This window comes from Protopterus annectens, chromosome 3.part0, assembly GCF_019279795.1.
Source record: "Protopterus annectens isolate FY-2018-M chromosome 3.part0, PAN1.0, whole genome shotgun sequence".
NCBI lineage: Eukaryota > Metazoa > Chordata > Ceratodontiformes > Protopteridae > Protopterus > Protopterus annectens.
This window is the reverse complement of record NC_056731.1, coordinates 1,331,262,599-1,331,283,544: the sequence shown is the minus strand read 5'-3', so window position 1 is coordinate 1,331,283,544 and position 20,946 is coordinate 1,331,262,599. Positions and strand designations below refer to the sequence as shown.

Sequence of the window (20,946 nt, the reverse complement as noted above, 5' to 3'; positions counted from 1 at the left end):
AAAGTAGCCTATTCAATGACAGCATATTCTTATAAGCGACTCGAGGTCTATTGTCAACTAAAGATTTTATGCTGTCATCTACCGTAAGGAGATTCCAGTGTCTGTTAAGAATCTTCAGAACATGTTTATTCTTATTAGTATATGGAATCATAATCCTATTGGTCTGAGGTCTAACTACCTGAGTAGATCTTGTACTCTGAGTACCCCGTCTCCTAATGATGGGTAAGGCTTCGTTATCCCTCTTGTTGTCACCTTCAGAAACAGCTTCAAGGACTGATTTCCTGTTGTAGCCTCTATTGGTAAAATTAGTAACTAACTCCGACTTCTGTTTTTGATATGCTGGATATGAAGAAGTTAATCTAGAGGCTCTCATGACCTGGTTCTGAACAATATTCCTATAGACGTGTTGAGGATGCATGCTATTTCTGTGGAGTAAATTATTCCTCCAACAATCTTTCCTAAATAGCTCAGTATCAAAACTGTGGCTGTTCTTAAACACACTCACATCCAAAAAATCCACATGTCTAGAAGAATGTACAAAATCAAAGCTCAAAAAATCAGTGGTTGAGTTGAGATAATCAATAAAGTCTAAAAGATGTTCAACAGTGCCTCCCCATAAAAGGAAGACATCATCCACAAATCTATTGTAGAATAACAGTGAGTCATGAAAGATGGAATCTTGATTAAACACAAAAAGCTGTTCCCAATGTGCCAAAACCAAATTGGCGTAAGCGTTGGCACAAGGGGTGCCCATCGCTACTCCTTTGGTTTGTAAATAATAGCTGTTCTCATAGCATAGCACATTGTTCTCAAGAATTACTTCGAGTAAGGATACACATCTGTCTACCATGTGAGGTGTGAGCTCACTGTGTGTCAAAAATGCTCTAATGTATTCTAGGCCTATATCATTAGGAATAGAAGTGAACAGTGACTTGACGTCCAATGATACTAATATGCAAACATCATTAAAAGAAAAGGACTGCTCAAAGGTTGCCAAATTCTCTAAAAAATTGATGGTATCTTTCAAAATATGCTTGACATTCAAAACAATAGGTTTAAGAGCCTTATCAAGGTAAATAGAAAGAGGCTCAGTGAGCCATCCTCGACTAGATACTATTGGACGCATAGGAGGATCTTGTGTGGCATATGGCAACACGTTGTAGGTTATTCTTTAACCACACCATGGTAGAGATAATAATGTAATGTTGCACTGAGCTACAGATTAACATTGCTGGAATAAATCAAGTCCAGGTTCGACAAAAAATAATTTCTTAATATAAGGTGTTCATTTCATGGAAAACAAGATCATCTTCTACAAATTAAAACTATAATCAGCTTCCTTTGTGCTAAAATTCAGCCTAAAAGTTGTTACAACAAACTGCAGAATATTAATTTAACAAAGTTTTTTATATGAAAAACCTGAGTGTATAACAAATGGTCTCACAGAACAGATAATTGTTATCTGATGTGCTCATACCTCCTGAAACATGTCCATCATATTCTGATCTGTTGTGAAATCCACTTCCAGATGTAGGTATCACTTCTGTTCCCATAAATCTTGAGTCTTTTATTATTGTTGTGGGTACCTCCTGCAAGGAAGAGCTTATTAGTTTCCGATTAGACAGTGTTATTCATATCATACCTTTACATTACCAGCTAAAAGTAAACTTTGTTTGTTAGCTTTGCATTTACATTTGGAACACTTTTCCTGGAGTTTTACATTACATGCCATGACTTGTGATTTGGAGATATTGGCCACTAATATTTCATTATTTTCTTTAAATACCACATTCTTTAAACAGCATGTGTGATGTGCAGTCTTAGAGAAAAGGTAAAAGGTTCTATATAATCACAGTTGATTTAACAAACAGGAGCCATAATTGACTCTCCGTCTGACACAGACATCCTCCGAAAGGGCCTTACTGAGATGGACACCTAGTGTCAAAGTCATGGCCTCAAGCTAAATGCCAAAAAATGCATAGTCATCCCATTTGGGAAAAAGAAAACACCCACAAATTACCACATAGGTGGCAGCCCTCTTAATACAGAAGAGGTAATAAGAGATCTGGGGACCCAGATAGATAGTAATCTCTCCTTTGACAATCATATTGCCAAAGTAGTTAGGAAAGCCTTCTATGTGGCCTAATTACTAAAGGATTCACATCTAGAAATAAAGAGGTTATAGTGTCCCTCTACTCATCACTCATCAGATCCATCATAGAGTACAATGCCCCATTTCGGATGTACCTCACAATATACTTCCAACAGCTGAAAAGACCACAAAAGTACCTCACCAAGAGGATTACTGGCCTCAAACATATGTTCTATGCAGCCCGACTGAAAAAACTCCGGCTGCACTCAGTGGCATATTGCTTACTCAGAGGTGATCTCTGCCTGACTTAGAAAGCCATGTCCAACTCAGAATTGATGGGCATGCTCTACCTAAAGAAATCCAAGTCAGTGCGAGCCATGGGCTCTAGTGAGCTAAACGTCACCATAACAATAAATAGAACATGCTGGAGGGATAGATTTCTGTCACAGAGACTCCCATGCTTTGGAACAAAATTCCAAACTACATTAAGCAGAGCCCCTCACTAATACTCTTTAAGAGAAACCTTGACTAGTGGATGGGTAACAGAAAATACACCCCTGGGATCATAGCCGGCCTTAGGCATAGGCCAACTAGGTGGCCACCTAGGGTGCCGCTCTAGCAGGGGCACTTTTTCAGTGTTTATTTGGTGTAAGTATACCAGGATGGGGGCACCAGGTGGTGTGGTGGGGGGTGCCGTGGACCCCTTTTGCCTAGGGCACCAGTTGACCTAAGGCCGCTCCTGCCTGGGATCACTTCAATGGCTCTGCTTGACAGAGGATCAGTTAATTAATCAATGGGGCGGCGAAAGCCGACACACTCTGGCCAGGCTTATAAACGCCCTCGGGCAGATAGCCTAGTACCTACTTATGAACCTATTGTATTTTCTTCTTACCATCTTGATTATGAGTGACTGTCTCAATTATCTTACGATTTATGCCTTCCAGTTCTAGTGAGTCTCATTGACAATGAATATCTGATATTAAAGACCCTTATTAGGTCATCAGTTATATGACATAATGAAAATGAATACAGATGTCACCGAATGAAAAGGCGATGTTGATTTGTTACTGTTCTACTAACATTGTCAGATACTTCAGTTTAAGTTGTCACGCTGACAAACTAAAAAGGAATGGGGCAAACTGAAAAGGAATGGGGCAAACTGAAAAGGAATGGGGCAAACTGAAAAGGAATGGGACAAACTGAAAAGGAATGGGACAAACTGAAAAGGAATGGGGCAAGAATGGCGATGAAACTTCCGAATGTTTATTGCAAGTGATTAAAAGAAACTAACCAAATGACATGTATCCCTCTTAAAGGTTACGCAGTTAATCTTTCCTGAGCAGAGAATTTTATTAACAGTATTATTCATTTTTCATTACCATTGCACGAGCAATTTACAGCCATTGTAAGTGCATGGTGGAGGCACTGGCTGTTCCACATGCCAACATGTAATCAGCATACATTATCCTAAAAAAATAATAATAACTGCTTCACAGTTTGCAAGCTGTCATTAAAAGTGATCTTAACAGTAATGGTTTTTAATAACAGCATGTGAACTATCAAACAATTTTTCAAAGGTAGTAATGAGTTATTAGTCTGTTGCATTGTTCCTACTGTAAAATAAAAATTATGACATCTTACTAGCAGTCATCAAAGTGATAAAAGGAAGGGGCACCAAACAGGATCACTTCCAGACAGATGGGGGATACAAATGGGTGTGTTGACTGGAACATCAAATGGCCTTCTTTCAGCTTTGAATAATTACAAATAAATAGTTACATCCAGAAATGTTGCACTCGTTATCAAAATGCTGGTCATTTCTTTTATTTGTACAATGATCTTCAACTTTATAAAATATGTACAATCACTATAGCTGTGTGGTTTTCAGATCGCTCTTCCATAACACATAGTAAGATATCAGTCAGATGCTTTTACTAGATCAGTTACTTCTGTTCGACCTTCATGCGCATTTATTTCTCAGTACTTGCCCAGTCTGTCTCCTTTCTTAGAACTAACAATATGTCTCATATTAGGTCTGTGTTCTCTGACTCCTTTATTGCAACTACATTACTCGTATTCTCTGGTTTTAGTAATGAAGCAGCTATGGGCGGTTTACTCATATAAAGAATTGTTCTTGTGACAGTCTTCTTCCAAGTAATTATGTATTTCTGTTTCCTTTCATATGTAAATATATAGTAAGTTCTTTTTTCCAGTGCAGCTACTTTTATTTTTGAGGTTTTTAGAGTTTGGATCACTTTCTCTATTATGATTTGGTTATACTGCAGAATGGTAACATGAAACCATAAACTCCCATTTGCACACAAACCTTTTAATCTGCTGACTGATGAATTCAAGTGCAGTGGCAGGTATTATTGTTTCTGGTATTCCACATCCTGATTATATGCTTTTTAATTTTATTTATTTATTTAACATTTGTTAACTGGCAAAGTCTGAATAGGACAGAGCCTATTTTCAGTGGAGGCCCAGGGAGAAACGGTCCAGACGCATGTCTTTGAATTTGAATGTGGGAGAAAACTGGAGTACTCAGAGGAAACCTACGTGAACACAGAGAGGACACAAAGACTCCACACAGAAGGCACCCCAGCCAAGAATCAAACCGGGGAGCCTCTTGCTGTGAGGCAACAACGTTAACCGCTGCACTACAGCGCCACCCAGTTTTTAGAACTGTAATCATAATTTTTGCTTGTTGTATCCTGAACTTAACTTCTTCTAGCAATTTAGAATGATACTCGACAGAAATGAAACAGTGGCACTGTATTTGGATTATTACTCTTGAAAGGTGTCTTATGAGGACTAGATATGATAATCATTGAACATTGAACTAAAGCAAAAAAATTCCATTCCATCATTCCCTGAAACTTTTCATATGTTAAAAAACAGCACTTCTTCCTTAGGATTCTTTTTGTGGTAGATAACACAATCTCCAGAACTCTTTATAGGTCTTTGAATATGTTCTGATATTATTGATCAGTAAAATATATCAAGTTCTATTTCTGTGCACTTTGTATTTCCCAAATGCAGTTCATGTTCTCCAAAATCAGTTCTCCAAGCAGACTAGATATTGCTACTTTGTCTTATTTGAACCTGGTCCACAAACACAACTAATGTAATCTCTGTAAGGTTAGAACGCACATATTCTTGTGCATTGCTGATAACTGATACAACAATCCTGTCATAGTAGTTTTCTTTAAGTAATTCCTTAAGTTCTCTCACTTTATCTTGTGATGTAAGTAACTGTATAATGACACTTAATATTTTCACATTTTCACTCAGTAGATATTCCTTCTTTTCCTTTAAGTAAGCTTTGATCAACAATTTTGCAAAGTGCATTTGTTTGTCTGTTTATACTGAACTGTTAAATCATCCTTCTGCAAGTTAAACAACATGCATTGCAAATACAGTGACAGCTTTGTGTGATGCCTTTCTGCTCAACAAATGCTTGTAACCTGTTTGATCCGCATTGGTTTACAGTATGTATACTCAGGGAATTTTTGATATCTGTATGCAGCGATTAAACTTTAACTGTCAATCTGAGCATATATGTAATCTGCGCATCTTTAAGTGCTATTGAAAAGTACAGTCTGTTCTCCTAAATCACTACAGATCCCACACCCATATTGACTGGTGTATATTAGCAACATGACATAATTAGATTCATATTTTTTTATTATTATTTTAAATGTTATTAATTTTAGATGTGGACTGATAAAGCAATTCCAAAGTGTATATATCAGTATCTTAAAGCTCCTGCCGTAATGCCTGAAAGCATTATTTATTTTATTTGTGTTTACTAACTAGGGGAGAGCACTGACTTCCATTATCCTTTATAAGGCTCAGACTGGGATCCCTGTCTATTTAAGTGACACAGTTAGGCAAATGAAGGATGAAGGAATCAAACCTTGGACCATAGGATGAAGCTTGTTAACAGCTCACAGCCTTAATACTCTGCCAACAGTCATGAGCATTAACAGCCCATTATGTATCATGTTCAAGAAGGTTACTTAAATGCACAGTAATGTGTGACGTGGTTGGAATGACCACAGACAAATATGGTAACCATTCCCAAAAATATTATCAAAGTTTATCTATCTTCTGGCTTCTGAATATGCACTATTTCTCTTATACTTTTTTTGCATCTAGATATATGGCCTCTAATGTTAAGATAGGGCCTATGTACTTCTCACTAAGCATACAAATCTGACACTTTTTCCTGATCAGATTTGGATTATAATCTCTCAGTCTGACTAGCAGATTGAATCAGTGTCAAGCTTTGCTTACGTCTAGCATATCCCTAGTCTAGGACATCTTCAGTTATATTAACTACAGCATACAATCCTTTTACTCTCCCTTATTACAGTTCTCTAAAATACCTCTGGTTCAGATGAAATAATAAACAGTATCCTGAGAAATCTGTATCTTCCAAAGGAATTTTAAAAGTACAGAACTTCGAGCTTGCATCATGAAGATTAGTCTACCAGAAAAAAAACTGATTAGCATACTGAACAGAGAAATATTTGCCATTGATTATAGCTGGCACAGCATCTTCTGTGGTAAGCAATGGATAGTGTACTCTTTGAATCAGTTAATTTAAATCAAGTGTAACTGTGACATTAACTCACCCAGCAGGCTATATTTAACAACTACAAATAGTTTCCATTTTTTACTCTTTTTCCCTAATCTTTGCATTAATACTTTTGGCTTTGTCTGATGGCACAGCCTACTCTCAGGATTGTTGCTACAAATAGTATTGCAAAGACATTTATTTGAGCGGCATACTAACTACACTCTGTTAAACTATGGGAGAATATCAAAACTGATCTGCACAAAAATGTCTATGAATAGTAGCTTGAGTTTGTTTGTTTACAAATTACTGTATTACAGATATTCCAATAAATGTTCTTTTTGGCATACATTCACCCCAGTAAATAAATTGATATTATTTTTGCAAAAAATCATTACGTGAATGAGATTGTGTAGCTTTTTAAATTTAATCTGCACATTTTGTTGTTTCTTCATTGCTGGTTTAACTCAATGATATGCTTGTAACACTATTCTGATTAGCATTAGTAGGGACATTTTTGAAACTTTGCCATCTTCTTGAATAAATAAATGACTGTGAATGAATGCTATGAATTTGTTTTACCATACCAAACTTTTCAACATGTCAAATGACAGGCTTTTTGGTTGATTCAATATATTAACAAATATATCACTTGAAATGCATTGCATTTCTTATTGTTTTCAAAGAATTAGTTTTACTGATCCTTCATCAAACAAAATAATGACTCCTTACAAAATCATATTGAGAAATCTCTTGCAGGAATAACACTATTTTACATATCAAGAAAGTGTAATTTTCCTCGCCATTATCCAGGACATACTAACTATAATCACGCTGTTGTCTGCATGTATGATTTGGCAAAATTTTACACCGGATGCCCTTCCTGACGCAACCCTCCCCATTTATCCGGGCTTGGGACCGGCACAAAGAAATGCGCTGGCTTGTGCATCCCCAGTGGCTGAGCCCTTTCTTATTTGCAATGGTGATGGACAGGTTGACAGACGAGATCAGACAGGAGTCCCCGTGGACTATGATGTTTGCAGATGACATTGTGATCTGTAGTGAGAACAGGTGGAGGAGACCCTGGAGAGGTGGAGATATACTCTAGAGAGAAGAGGAATGAAGGTCAGCAGGACTAAGACAGAATATATGTGTGTGAATGAAAGGGAGGGTAGAGGAATGGTGAGGATGCAGGGAGTAGAGGTGGCGAAGGTGGATGAGGTTAAGTACTTGGGATCAACAGTTCAGAGTAATGGTGAGTGTGGAAGAGAGGTGAAGAAGAGAGTACAGACAGGATGGAGTGGGTGGAGAAGAGTGTCAGGAGTGATTTGTGACAGAAGAGTAGCAGTAAGAGTGAAAGGGAAGGTCTACAAGAGGGTAGTGAGACCAGCTATGTTACATGGATTGGAGACAGTGGCATTGACAAAAAGGCAGGAGTCAGAGCTTGACGTGGCAGAGTTGAAGATGTTAAGATTTGCACCGGGTGTGATGAGGATGGACAAGATTAGGAATAAGTATATTAGAGGGTCAGCCCCAGTTGGAAGGTTTGGAGACAAAGCCAGAGAGGCAAGATTACACTGGTTTGGGCATGTGCTGAGGAGGGATGCAGAGTATATTGGGAAAAAGATGCTAAGGATGAAGCTGCCAGGTAACAGCAAAAGAGAAAGGCCTAAGATAAGGTTTATGGATGTAGTGAGAGAGGACATGCAGATGGTTGGTGTGACAGAGCAAGATGCAGAGGACAGGAAGAAATGGAAACAGTTGATCTGCTGTGGCAACCCCTAACAGGAGCAGCCAAAAGAAGAAGAAGACTAACTATAATCACACTATTTAAATATGGTTTTAACACTTGCAATACTACCAGAGAAAACACACCTCCTGTAAAATTTCTTAAAATATAACTAACTCTATACTAATTGTGCAGTCAAAGCAAGTATAGAACTTAAAAGTGATGGATATTCTACATTTAAAAACTTCAGCTTAGTAACAAATACAAATTCATTCCCTTTGCCTAGTATGTAGACCAAACCAACTCTCAACTTTTCCATCCTGAGTTTAATAGCGAAAGAAATTCACATCTATTTTAGACACATCTCAAATGTATACACTAAATATCAGTTTTGAATGTCATCATGTAACCTATTTACCTTCAATTCTCACATAAAACTCCTTATGTTAAGATCCATATAGACCAATGCATCATAACAGTTTCAGAAATTCTTTACTCTGGATCCAGTTATTTCCTCTGTAATAAAAATACCTAACACTTGCATCTCTTACAGTTGCATTTTATGTTCCCTTCAGCTTTTTGTAAAAGAAAATAGTTATTTTTTTGTATCAGCCCTTGCTAGACAGCATTATTGTCAGTGAGGAATTCTATGACTGCTCCTAACTTGCAATCATCTACATTTGGTTAGCCAGATGGCGTTGACATTGGTCTTAACTTAAGAGAAGTAAATGCCAAAAAGGAGAAGTTCACAGGACTAAACACTGCTGGCTATTCAGTGGGTGACATAAGGGTTTATAGGTTCATAGGTTGGCACTAGGCTATCGGCCCTAGGGCCTATACAAGCCTAGCCATAACAATTCCCTGGCTAGTTCTTCCCACACTATTTACTTCCCTGGACCCCTGTCTAGCAGGGTGACTGACGTGATCCCCAGGGTGAATTCCCTTTCTCCCATCCGATCATCAAGGTTCCTTTTGAAGAGGACCAAAGAGGAGCTCTGCTTGACATGTATGGGCAGTCTATTCCAGAGTCTGGGGAGTTTCTGGGTCAGGAACATATCCCTCCAGTATTTGTTTATTGTGATGACAAGATTTAGATCCCTGGAGCGTGTGGCTCTCCGAGATTGGGATTTCTTTAAGTGTAGCATGTCCAACAGCTCTGGGTTTGACATGGCCTTGTATGTTAAGCAGAGATCGCCTCTGAGTAGACGATATGCAACAGAGTATAGCTAGAGTTTTTTAAGGCTGTCAGAGTAGGGCATCTGCTTTAGGCTTGTGATTCTTTTAGTGAGATATTTCTGTGGCCTTTCCAGTTGTTGCAGATGGTTTGAGAGGTACATACCAAACGGGGTGTTGTATTCTATAATGAGTCTAATGAGAGATGAGTACAATGGGATAATGTCCTCCTTTTTTCTGGATGAAAAGCCCTTAGTGATGAGGTGTGCCATAACTGTTGTGGCCATATGGTTATCGAAGGTGAGACCACTGTCCACCTGTGTCCCTAAGTCTCTTATCACACTTTCAGTGTTTTGTGTACTGCCACCTATGTGGTAATTCACGGGCACATGTTTTTTCCCAAAGGGGATAGCTATACATTTATTGGCATTGAGCTTGAGTCCATGACTCTGGCACCAAGCATCTGTTTCTGTAAGGCCCATTTGTAGAGTATTCGCATCATTTGGGGATTCAATAATGGCTCCCAGTTTGCAGTCATCTGTGAACTTTGTTAGTCAGAGTCTCTTAGTGTTGGCCTGTACTTCAGAGAAATAGATGCCAAACACGAGCGGTCCCAGGACTGTACCCTAAGGTACTCCACTTGTCTCTTGTCTGGGGCTGGATTTGGAGTCGGCTACTTTTACAGTGTGGGTTCTCTCAGTAAGCCAGTTGGCAACCCATCGAGTGATGTAGGGATTAATGCCCAGCTTAGTAAGTCTATCAATGATTCCAGAGTGAGTGATGGTGTCAAAGGCCTTGGTGAGGTCCAGATAGGCTGTGTGGATACCTAATCTCTTGCATTTAACAACAATGCCTGAGTATGGTATTGTATCTAATGGCTTGCCCAGGTCAAGGTAGGCAATGTAAACTGTTTTGCTTTCACTGATTGCTTTGTTGGCTTTCTAAAAGAAGTCTACCAGGTTGAGTAGGCATGACTTTCCTTTGTTGAAACCAAAGTGGGTTGGGTCCAGTGTTTGGAGGTTTCCTATATCATTACTGGTCATTTCCATAATAATTTTTTCCATAGCTTTGAATACCAGACTAGTGAGACTTATGGGCCTGTAGTTTCCAGGGTCTGTAGATGGCCCAACAATAATGAAGCACAAAGCCTGTTTGGAGACATTAGCAATTCCAGAGTGCCTGATAGGTTATGTTTCATGCTATTTAAAAAGGCATCAGTGGATATTGTCTGGGCCCATTGATGCAATGTTCTTGGCCTTAGAGAAAGCATTGAAGACATGTTCCCTAGTAATAGTAGAGTTATATTTGATGGTATTTCCTGAGTGGAGGTTAACAGGGAGTGAGGAGTAAAGTTAGAGCTAAATTTGTCTGCCAGTAGGTTGCTATATCTTCTGGCTCAGTATAGGTGGTTCCATTAAAAATTAGCTCTGCACACAGTTGTGTGTGTTGCCCTTAAGGATATGGACATAGCTAAAGAATGCATTGTGGTTGCCCTTGGCTGGGAGGCCAAATTTGCCTCAACTATGCAACTATTAACTCCTTCATTTACATTTTTTATTCTTGCAATCACATCAGAAACTGCTGAGCTACTGTTTTTTTGTTATGCACTGCATGTTTCAACAAAGTACAAACCTACTTCCTGTCTGTGCTTTTTAATTTCAAAACTTTAAATGTAGAGTCTGAAAACCATGCTATGTTAATCTGTATTCTTTAACATAAAGTCAACACTTCATTCTTCTATTACTATTGAATTTGCCTCAGATTAGAAACTTTTAAATATACCGCTGCTTTAGTTTTATCTTTAGATATAAAGCAACTAAAGGAGACAGGCATACTGACAAAACACCATGAGAGGTCTTTCCATTGTTTTCTTATTCTTATAATCACCACAGCTACTGCTAATCTAAAGGTTTCACTTTATGCACTGAATATGCCAGTAAATTGCAATTTGATTTATTCTAAGTGTTTTGTAACATTAAAACTTTAAATGTAAGATCTAAAAAACATATTACATTTATCTGTATTGTACAAGATGAAATCAACATTAATGATTGTCTTTTCTTACTGAAAAGTTGCTCTGAGTATTGCCTATGCAAGGTATTGCAATTGTTTCTGTTTTTGTGCATTTGTACAGTGTCTATTCACATTTACATTTTTTTCTGATTCTTAAACTCAGTAATATAGAAAATCATATTATTTAATTTCCTGCCTGCACTTTCTAAGTCATTCTTGCCTGCACATAGCCTGATTTTCTTAAATGCTATTAATTTCATTTGATTATGATGATAAGCACAACACTTTCATTTTTACTGCATGGCTCTATTTAAATGTTATCTTATTGTCCTCATCAGTTTATCTGTAATTTCTCTGTTATAATCCCACATTATTATTTTGTGATTTATTTTTCATATTATTCTTAGTCACATCTCTAATGGTACACTCCACCAAAACTACTACTACTAAAACTGTCATATTTCAACTTCTCATAGGATCATAAGAGGTTACTAGGCTAATGGCCCTGGGGCCCTTACAAGCTTAGTCAAGAGTTTATCCCGAAAAATGAACCTTCAGTCAGCACCTGTCACCCCTGTCAATGAGGGACAAAGGTGGAACCCCTGGGACAAATTTGTGGTTTCCCATCCACTCATTGAGGTTGCACTTGAAGAGGGTCAGCAAAGTATTCTGTTTGACATGTATGAGAAGTCTATTCCAGAGATGGAGCAGCCTCTGGGAGACAAACCAATAGGACAGGGGCCAATATTGCCTTGTAGGTGAGACACAGATCACCTCTCAGCAATCTGTATGGTACCGAGTACAGTGATAGTGATATCAGCCTGTCCACATAGGACAGGTGTTAGAGGCCATGGATTCTCTTTGTGAGTTATTTCTGTGGCCTTTCCAGTTGGTGCAGGTGTTTGGAGAGGTATATACGAAACTGGACATTATACTCAATTATAGGCCTAATGAGGGAGGAGTACAGAGTGGTAATAACCTCTATTTTTCTGTATGCAGTCACTTTACTTTTGAGATGAACTAAGTAAAAGGCTTTTCTGACCACTGCCTTCACATGATGGTCGAATGAGAGATTGCTGTTAACCTGAGTACTCAGGTCTCTCACCAAAAGTTGCATGCTTAGGCGGTTGCCATTGATGTGGTAATCAGTGGAGGCCATGTTTTTGCCGAATATTATGATAATACATGTTTTTGCATTTAACTTAAGGCCATGACTTTGGTACCAGTTATTTGTAGCTGTGAAGCTCTCTTGCAATATGTTAACATCATTTGGGGAGTCAATGACAGCACCCGACTTACTGTCATCCATAAACTTGGCCAGCCACAGGCCCTTTGTCTTTGCCTTGACCTCCGAGAAGTAGATGCAAAACACTAGGGGTCCCAGGACAGATCCCTGGGGGAACACCACTAGTGACATGTCTGCTGTCGGTGGTGGTGGAGCCTACTTTGACCTTGTGGGTCCTATCGGTGAGCCGCCTAACGAGACAGGGACTTACGCCAAGTTGTGTTAGTTTTTTGATGATACCCAAGTGGAGGATTGTGTCAAAGGCCTTGGCCAAGTCAAGTTAAGCTATATGTATTGACTTTTCCCTCATCCAGGGCCCTAGTGACAGTCTCAAAGATGTCAACCAAGTTTAATAAGCAAGATCTGCCCCTGATGATTCCAAATTGGGGGGGGGTCAAGTGCTTGGAGATTGCCTATGTCCTTGTTTATGAGAATCATAGCAATACACTCCATGGCTTTACAGATCAGAATTGTCAAGCTAATGGGGTGATAGTTTCCCAGGTCAGTAGTGGCACCATCTTTCTGTAAGGGGGTGACAATAGCAGTTCTCCACTCTGCTGGAATGAAGCCTGTAATTAGGCTTTGGTTGAATAGAGTGCTCAATGACGAAGCTAGTTATTGCTGGAGATGGTGCAGAATACAGCCTGGGATACCATTAGGTCCCATCTCATGGAAGCTGTTTTCTTTAACTTGGATTGGGCCTTTAACACTTGATCTATGGAGATGTGAGGTGTGAGACAAGTATCAGTGATGTTGACTGGACCTTTGGGGGGGATAGTGGGGTGAAGTTTGCGCTGAACCTATCAGTTAGCAGGTTGGCTAAGTCAACAGGATCAGTGTAAGTGGTACCATTAAGTACTAATTCAGAACAAACTTGGGCTTTGCCATGGAGGCTCCTGTCATAACTGAAGAAGGGCTTGTGTTTCCCTTTGTTTCCAAGGCTAGTTTCAACTCATAATTGACTTTGTAGGTTTTCACTAGTGATCTAATTTGCTTGTTGAGGGGGAGTTTTTCTAATTTGGAATTTGTTCCTTTTTACCCTTGGATAACAGTTTCTTCCTTTTGTTGTAAAGTCTGTTGATAGAGGATGTCCACCAGACAGGTTTGTCTTTCCTTGAGGAGCATGTTTTAGTTCTGCTGGGTATGGCTGAGTCCATACAGTTGTACAGGTGCTTGTATACTGCACTGGTGTACTGTTCAACATAGTTGTATGCATCTTCTGAGGGGGCCGGTGGTGTGAAGTTACTGGTACCCTCCCTTCAGAGGTTGTAGTCAGGTTTTGAGAACTTTTTTAGTCTGGTTATGGCTGAGGAGGGGCTGGGTGGGATAGAATCTCTGAATGAGACAGACCAATGATCTGATCTCACCAGGGAAGAGCATATTATAGGAGTGGTGCAGTGGTAACCCATGTTGGTGAGAACCAAGTCCCGAATGTTACCTCCCCTTGGGGATGAAATGAGCTGGTCTAGTGCATTAGAACTGATGAAGTCAAGGAATTGTTGGGTGAGTATATTAGTCCAGGAATAATTCACCCAGTCTATGGTGTAGTAGTTGAAGTCACCAAGGATCAGGGTGTTAGGGATTCCTTGATTGAGTCAAGTAGGTGCAGGTAGGAAGAGTTGGTGTTCTGAGTCATGGAGGGGGGTCTACAGCTGGCTATAACATGGATGGGTGTCTTGCCCACTGCCAGTTGCACCTGAAGTAATTCCAGTGTGTCATGCTGGAAAATCAGTCTGGAGGTGTGCTTGTCCTTAATGAAGATAGAAACCTCACCACCCTTAGTCTTTCCAACCTTGTTATGGGGTCAGACAATGTGGAATGAGATATAGCCTGGTAATGCAGGTTGCTCTCTGTAGCCCTGAACCAAGTTTCCATGACTGCATAGACATCATCATTTTCCAGTGTGAGGAGAGCCTCCACTGAGTTCATTTTCAGCTCAAGGCTCCTAGCGTTAAGCAGCATGACGTTCAATTTGTTTTTTGACAGACATTTTATGTTGGAAGATTTGTCTTTGGAACATCGCCTAAAAAAGGGACAATGGGGGAGGCAAGAGCCTTGGCCAAGATCCAGAAACCCAGGGCTGATAAGTGGAGGCTATCTTTGGCAAAGCATCAAGGCTTGTCAACCATGTCATCCCAGGTAGACAGATACTGGATCCCCTTGGAAAGATACCAGAAACTAAGCCAATTGCTGAAGTTTTTTGGTTGGTATTGTGGTATCATTCTTGGTGAAGGTTGGATGCTGTCTTAGTTCTAGGGTCATACCTGCCTGGGACACATACTCTGGCAGTGCAATCATTTCTCTCTTCATATAATCCAGGGAGGTACATATCAAGTCATTCACACCAACATGGACAATGACAGAGTCATACTTGTACCTGTTGTGGAGAGACTTAAGTGTGTGAGTGATGTGGCAGACTCTGGCACGTGACAGACAGCTGACGTTGACCTTCTCCTTGTTGAGCCTGGTGAGGGGGACATCAGTGTGTCTACACTATTGACTGTCATATTTCAACACCTCATACACTACTGAGATCAAACAGTTTACCTTTACAAAAGTATTTTAGGCAAACTGACAGGCCATCAAATTTTGATTTTCTCTGATGATTCATTATGATTTTTCTCAATAAGATCAATGTGATACTACACAGGTAAAGTGTGAAATGGCCACTCCCCACTTAAATTATCATTTCAGAATTTTATGAGGAGACATAGAACAGCATTAGCATTTTTACTGATGATACAACAAGAGGTGTAGCAGTGGACAATGAGAGGATGAATTAAAAGAAGGACTTATAAGGAGAAGAAAAATGTCAGCTGAGGTGTACTACAGAAAAACACAAATTACTGCACATGGCCATAAACAGGCACAGTGTGAAATGTCAGCAGTTGGGAAAATAAATGAGGGCATAAAGAAGAGAAAAATCCGGGGATGCTGGCCACACCTTTATTATCAGGAGCAGTGTGAAAATGCTATGGAGTAGCAATTAGAATGCTGGGATGTATCCTCAGGTGAATAACAGTCACTATGTCTCTTCTTTTGTATTGTGATACATAATATATATTGGCAGCAACCGCTGGCTAAAGTTAATATTACAGCAGAAGTGTATTATTCTTTTTTCCTCTAGTTATACAATACTATTCAGAATTGATTGCAATTCGCTGCTGGATACACCTATACTGGTATATCCTTTACAAAACACTGTCCTGTTTAAGGGGCTTTCTGTTGAGCATTCATGATGTTTGTATTGCTTGCAGTGCCCTACTAGTATGCCTGGCATGCAGGTACATTTGGCTTGCAGAGCCTCACTGGGGTGGACAGGCTTAATGATTTGCTGTCACATGCTCTGATCTGGCTGATTTCATTGTGGTAAAGATTGTTGTCAACATCCTCTGTAGGTTAACAGTCACATGTACATGGGTCTATCCTGTCTATAATACATTTGGAGTAGGATGGTCAACTCCAACATCTAAACAGGCTGGGCCCATAATGATAATGTAGCATCAACCTTGCTCCATACTGCTTACCTGGCATTTATAATGGACAGCTGGACTGATGGTAGCTCTGTACCTCTTTCAGTGGTGTCCATTCTTCCATATATTTATGCTACTCAATGCTCTAGGTAGGGCAACATCTGCAGTGGTGTAGTCATAACTTTTATATCTATCTTTGAAAAGATGCAGGTGTATGTTGGAACTACCATCAGCTATATTTGAGTGTTTTTGAGACAGGACTGAAGTGAGGATTGTTCTTATTATACTATCTATCTGGATAAGTAGAAGCATATTTGCAGGAGTTCTCTTTATATTCTCATCAAACTTTTGCATAAGTGGATATGGCTGATCCTGAGAGACAATAATGTCTAAGTTGAAGATGAGACAGATAAACCTTCAATGGAATTTCTCAAACTACTGAAGAGTTTTGGCTTCACTTAAATAAGTATTATTGCCAGCAATCAATCTGTCCCCTTGTTTATCTTCACTTTTCAGTCTGGTCTAGACCCAAGACTTGGCAGTACTCTGAGTATTTTGGACAGATCCTTACTTGATAAACTTCAGGTTAGGATTCCGACAATTCTGCCACCTGATATTGACCTGGTTAACTGTAATTAAACTGATGCCTTAAAATGACCATCTCACGGGGGGATCATTGCACACTATCTAGATTCAGTGACCTGGGTCTATAATTAGCCAAGACAATCTTTTTGATACTGTCACCCCAGCTTGTGCCCATTCTAGGTTAACTGTTCAGTGTAAGACATGGATTTCCTCAGCTCCATGTACAGCAGGATAGAGGCTAGAGAACAAATGGAGGAAGGCACACCTGTGTATAGTAAGACATTATTCTGCTGTACAAACAGGAACCACTGATAAGAATTCTGGTTACATTTCGAATCAGATTTCTGCTGCATCAGATAATCTGGCATGATTCCTAGAAAGTGTTGTCAGGCTCCACAACTCAGTATATTTTACTAATTCCAACATTCTTTGTCTCCTCAGTGTCAGGACACTATTGTGCAGATAAGCTGTTTCAATCAGGTAATCCTTTCCTCTGTCTGGTATTGATAACCCCAAACTCAAAAATCCTTCTCTGGATATGGGTGTGCTGGAAAATTACCACCTGTCCTGTAGTCTTCAATTTATTGGCATGGTTACAGAGAAGAAAGTTTATTCACAGATGTGTACCTACTTGATGTCATGTATCCAACACAGACCCCTGTTCATCTCGTTTTAGAAGTAAGTGTAACAGCGAGACAACTGTCAGTGATAATACAAGTGATCTCCTTAAAGCACGTTTAAAAGTTATGTTTCATTTCAGTTTTCCTTGATGCCATGGTAGCTTTTGATAATGTAGGCCATGACATCCCAGTTAAGCACCATAGAATACATGTTTTTTTTGGCATAGCACTCAAATGGTTTGCCTCCTACTATCTAGGACACTTGGAGTGGGTGGTCTTGGAAGTAGATTCCTCGGGTGGTCAACATCTGGACTGTGGAGTGCTGTAGGACTTGATACTGGTGCAACTGCTTCACATTGAAGCTGCTATCACTAAGGGAGGTATGGTAGGAGAGGGGGTATTCATTGCTACTCCAGTACTGGTGATATTCAGCTTTATCTCATCTTTGACTAAGAGTCAGTGCCTAATTTGACTAGTCTTGAAGACAGCTTGGAGGCTGTCCTTAATTTAATGTCAGAGTGCCTACTAAAGCTTAACCCAACAATGACTAATGTGATGCTAGTTCAAGCCATAATCCATCTATCACAGTTTCCTCTTCTTCCATCCTATATATATTGGAGTAATAGACAAGACTTCATTTCATTGATATGTAATCTGGGAGGAATTTTTCATGGCAGCCTCATGATAAAAGATGAGGTGCCTGCTGTCAACCAGAAAGAATGTTGCCTGGATCTGAAACTTTACACCTTCATTGGACTTTACAGGGATTATCTGTGCATTACTATTATCTCAGCTAATCTACTGTGACATCCTTTCCATAGACCCTTGCACTTTAAGATGGTGATATGATGCTTGCAAATTCTTTGGATCAGTTGTTAAGCAAGGCATCTTCAAATGCTCCATTGCTTACTTGCTAAAGGATTTGCATTCGTTACCAGTTGCTGCAGGAGTGCTTTTGAGAGTCTTTTCTTTTATATCAGTGACTTGGTTTTCTGGGTAGTGCTTGTTTAAGAGAGTTTTCCTATCCCTGCTCCCTGGGCAGATCGTGTGGTTCATCAGATTAAGGGCTTATTGCTTTTCTGAGGATTCACTTGGAAACATCTAGCATGTTGTCTACTGCTTACCTAGCCCTTGCCCTTTAGGACTTCCCTAACTTCAGAATGTGACTCTGGAGACTCTTTCAGGAAGTACTGAAACTTCTGTCTTTTTGAGGGTCTTCTTATAACCATCCTGGTCTTCTCTTTGTTCTTATATTACAAATGCATTGTAATATATCAGGTTATATGATATGAAATATTTATATTACAATTTCTGCCATGTTAGTCCATTTTTTTTCTAATTTATAAAATGATTAGGTTTTAATAATTTAATACTCTAATAAACAAACACATACATAACAATATTTAATAATTGGAGCCCATTTGGTTAAACTGCAGCTATCTGGCCATGGGTTAGTGAAAAACACAAAAACACTTAGACTTGTACTTAAATAACTGGGGTAGTGAGCTGTGTTATAGGAAACTTTTCTATAATTACTCTCATTCTGATCAGGGGCAAACTGTGCAGCCCCCATTACACAAGACTAATGCCAAACCACAGGACCAGTCCAGAGCATACATCCAAACTGTCAGTTTTTATTTTTAAGCTTGCAGCTGAATATTTACTGCTGCAAGAATGAACTTCATCAAATCTTATAATCAAGATGTGACAGTGAGCAAAGTATACTTGCATCACAAAAGTGCTGTAGATCTTGTCTCTGTAGCTGGAAGCGCAAATGAATCAAATGCAGCATCAAGACTTATATGAAAATTGGTTACTGGGCTGTTATAGGATAGATGGACTAAACTTCCAAGTAGGCAATTTGTGAATAACCTATGGGCAGTTTATTCTGTTCAGTGATAAAGCCAATGGGAACTCTAATCATAGGATAGTAATGGCATCTGATACAGTTAAAAGTTAAAGGGACTCAGTGAGCAAGGAGAGACACATTCTTAGACGGATTGTTGCTGATAAGCTAAGCATCTTTCTTCTGGAATATTTTTTTATATCTTTTTTCCCTCCTCTCCCTGACAGCTGTCAAACCTTCCCCAGCTTAAGCTCATTTATTCTTTGGGGGTAGGAACCGGCCTGATTACCTAGGGCAAAGGCTGTTGTGGGGGCACTCTCATCCAGACAATCAGAGAGGTGGTGCTTTTACCAATATGCCAGGAATTAAATCATTATTATTAACCTAACCTCATCATGGCAGTGATACAGGCAAAAGAATTACAGTAAAGAACACATTCACACGTATGTCATGGCTATGTGACCTCTCTGCAGTCATTACAAGAGCTCCCATCACTGGCTTGGGTGGTCATCTCTGCACTTGTCTTGGTCCAGCCCTATAACTCCTCATAACCTGTTTCTACTTTCTGAGACCAGTTCATTTTTTTTCAGACCAGAATGAGCATATCCAGACTGATGTCCTCCATACCAACCCCTCCCAGGATGGGCACACCCACCTTCCTTTGCATGTGCTATCAATCTTTTGAATCTCTGCTTGGACTCTGGTCAGGTGGGCTATAGTCAAGCCTTTAGACATCTGTGTCACTGGCACAGGCATTCTGGAATTAGTTTAAGACATTTTTATATCCATAGGTGCATCTTTTGTATATCATAATATTAATGTTGTATATGTTAGAATATTCTTTAGAATAAACCCCTTTATATGAGTGCAGAAATTAACAGAAATATCTGAGTCCACTGGCATTACAGATCTATTTCTTAAAGTTTATTATTGACAGTGCTGACTTAAAAATGCTGGCACCTACATCATGTTTAGGCATTGCCCCTTCATCATTTCAGACAGACTAACACAGTTAGACAAAAATTCACATACCAACTGTTTCACCTATATAGTTTGATTCTTAGGAACATAAGAATAATGCAAGTTGAACAGTCATGGGGACCATATAATGCCCAGCCATATACATCTTTAAGAAGATGCACCCATTGAGATACTTTATTTGATATCCTTCTAGCTTAATCTCTGTTACCGTATCTATTTTGTTGGAGATAAGGTGCATCTGTAAATAGTTATTTGTTGTATATAAGTCTATATTACTTTCATTGTTTTGGTTGTACATTGCCTGTTACCATTTTGTATAGAATTATTAAAAAATGTTAATAAAAAGCTTAAAAAAAGAAGAAGAAGATGCACCTAAAGGTTCTTGCCACCATTTCCAAACACTTAATCATGCTCACCTTTCAGATCAAAGGAATAGTATTTAAAAATGTGAAAAAAGGCTAACACTTTTTGATAGCTTTTTAAATCTTTGGCCTATTGATATTGCCTAGTTTGGAGGAAAACCCTGAAATTAATCTCAGTGAAATAAACATCCAACAACTCACACAA

General features: G+C 39.2%; 1 protein-coding gene across 1 annotated transcript in view; it reads right to left on the bottom strand.

Annotated features, from left to right (window-relative positions):
- Positions 1 to 20,946, bottom strand: part of LOC122796734 (desmoglein-2-like) — a 273,226-nt gene that overhangs the window by 27,931 nt on the left and 224,349 nt on the right. The window contains exon 14 of the mRNA XM_044065443.1: positions 1,478 to 1,589. Coding sequence (XP_043921378.1) covers positions 1,478 to 1,589 — 112 coding nt within the window. The remainder of the gene's footprint in view (positions 1 to 1,477; positions 1,590 to 20,946) is intronic.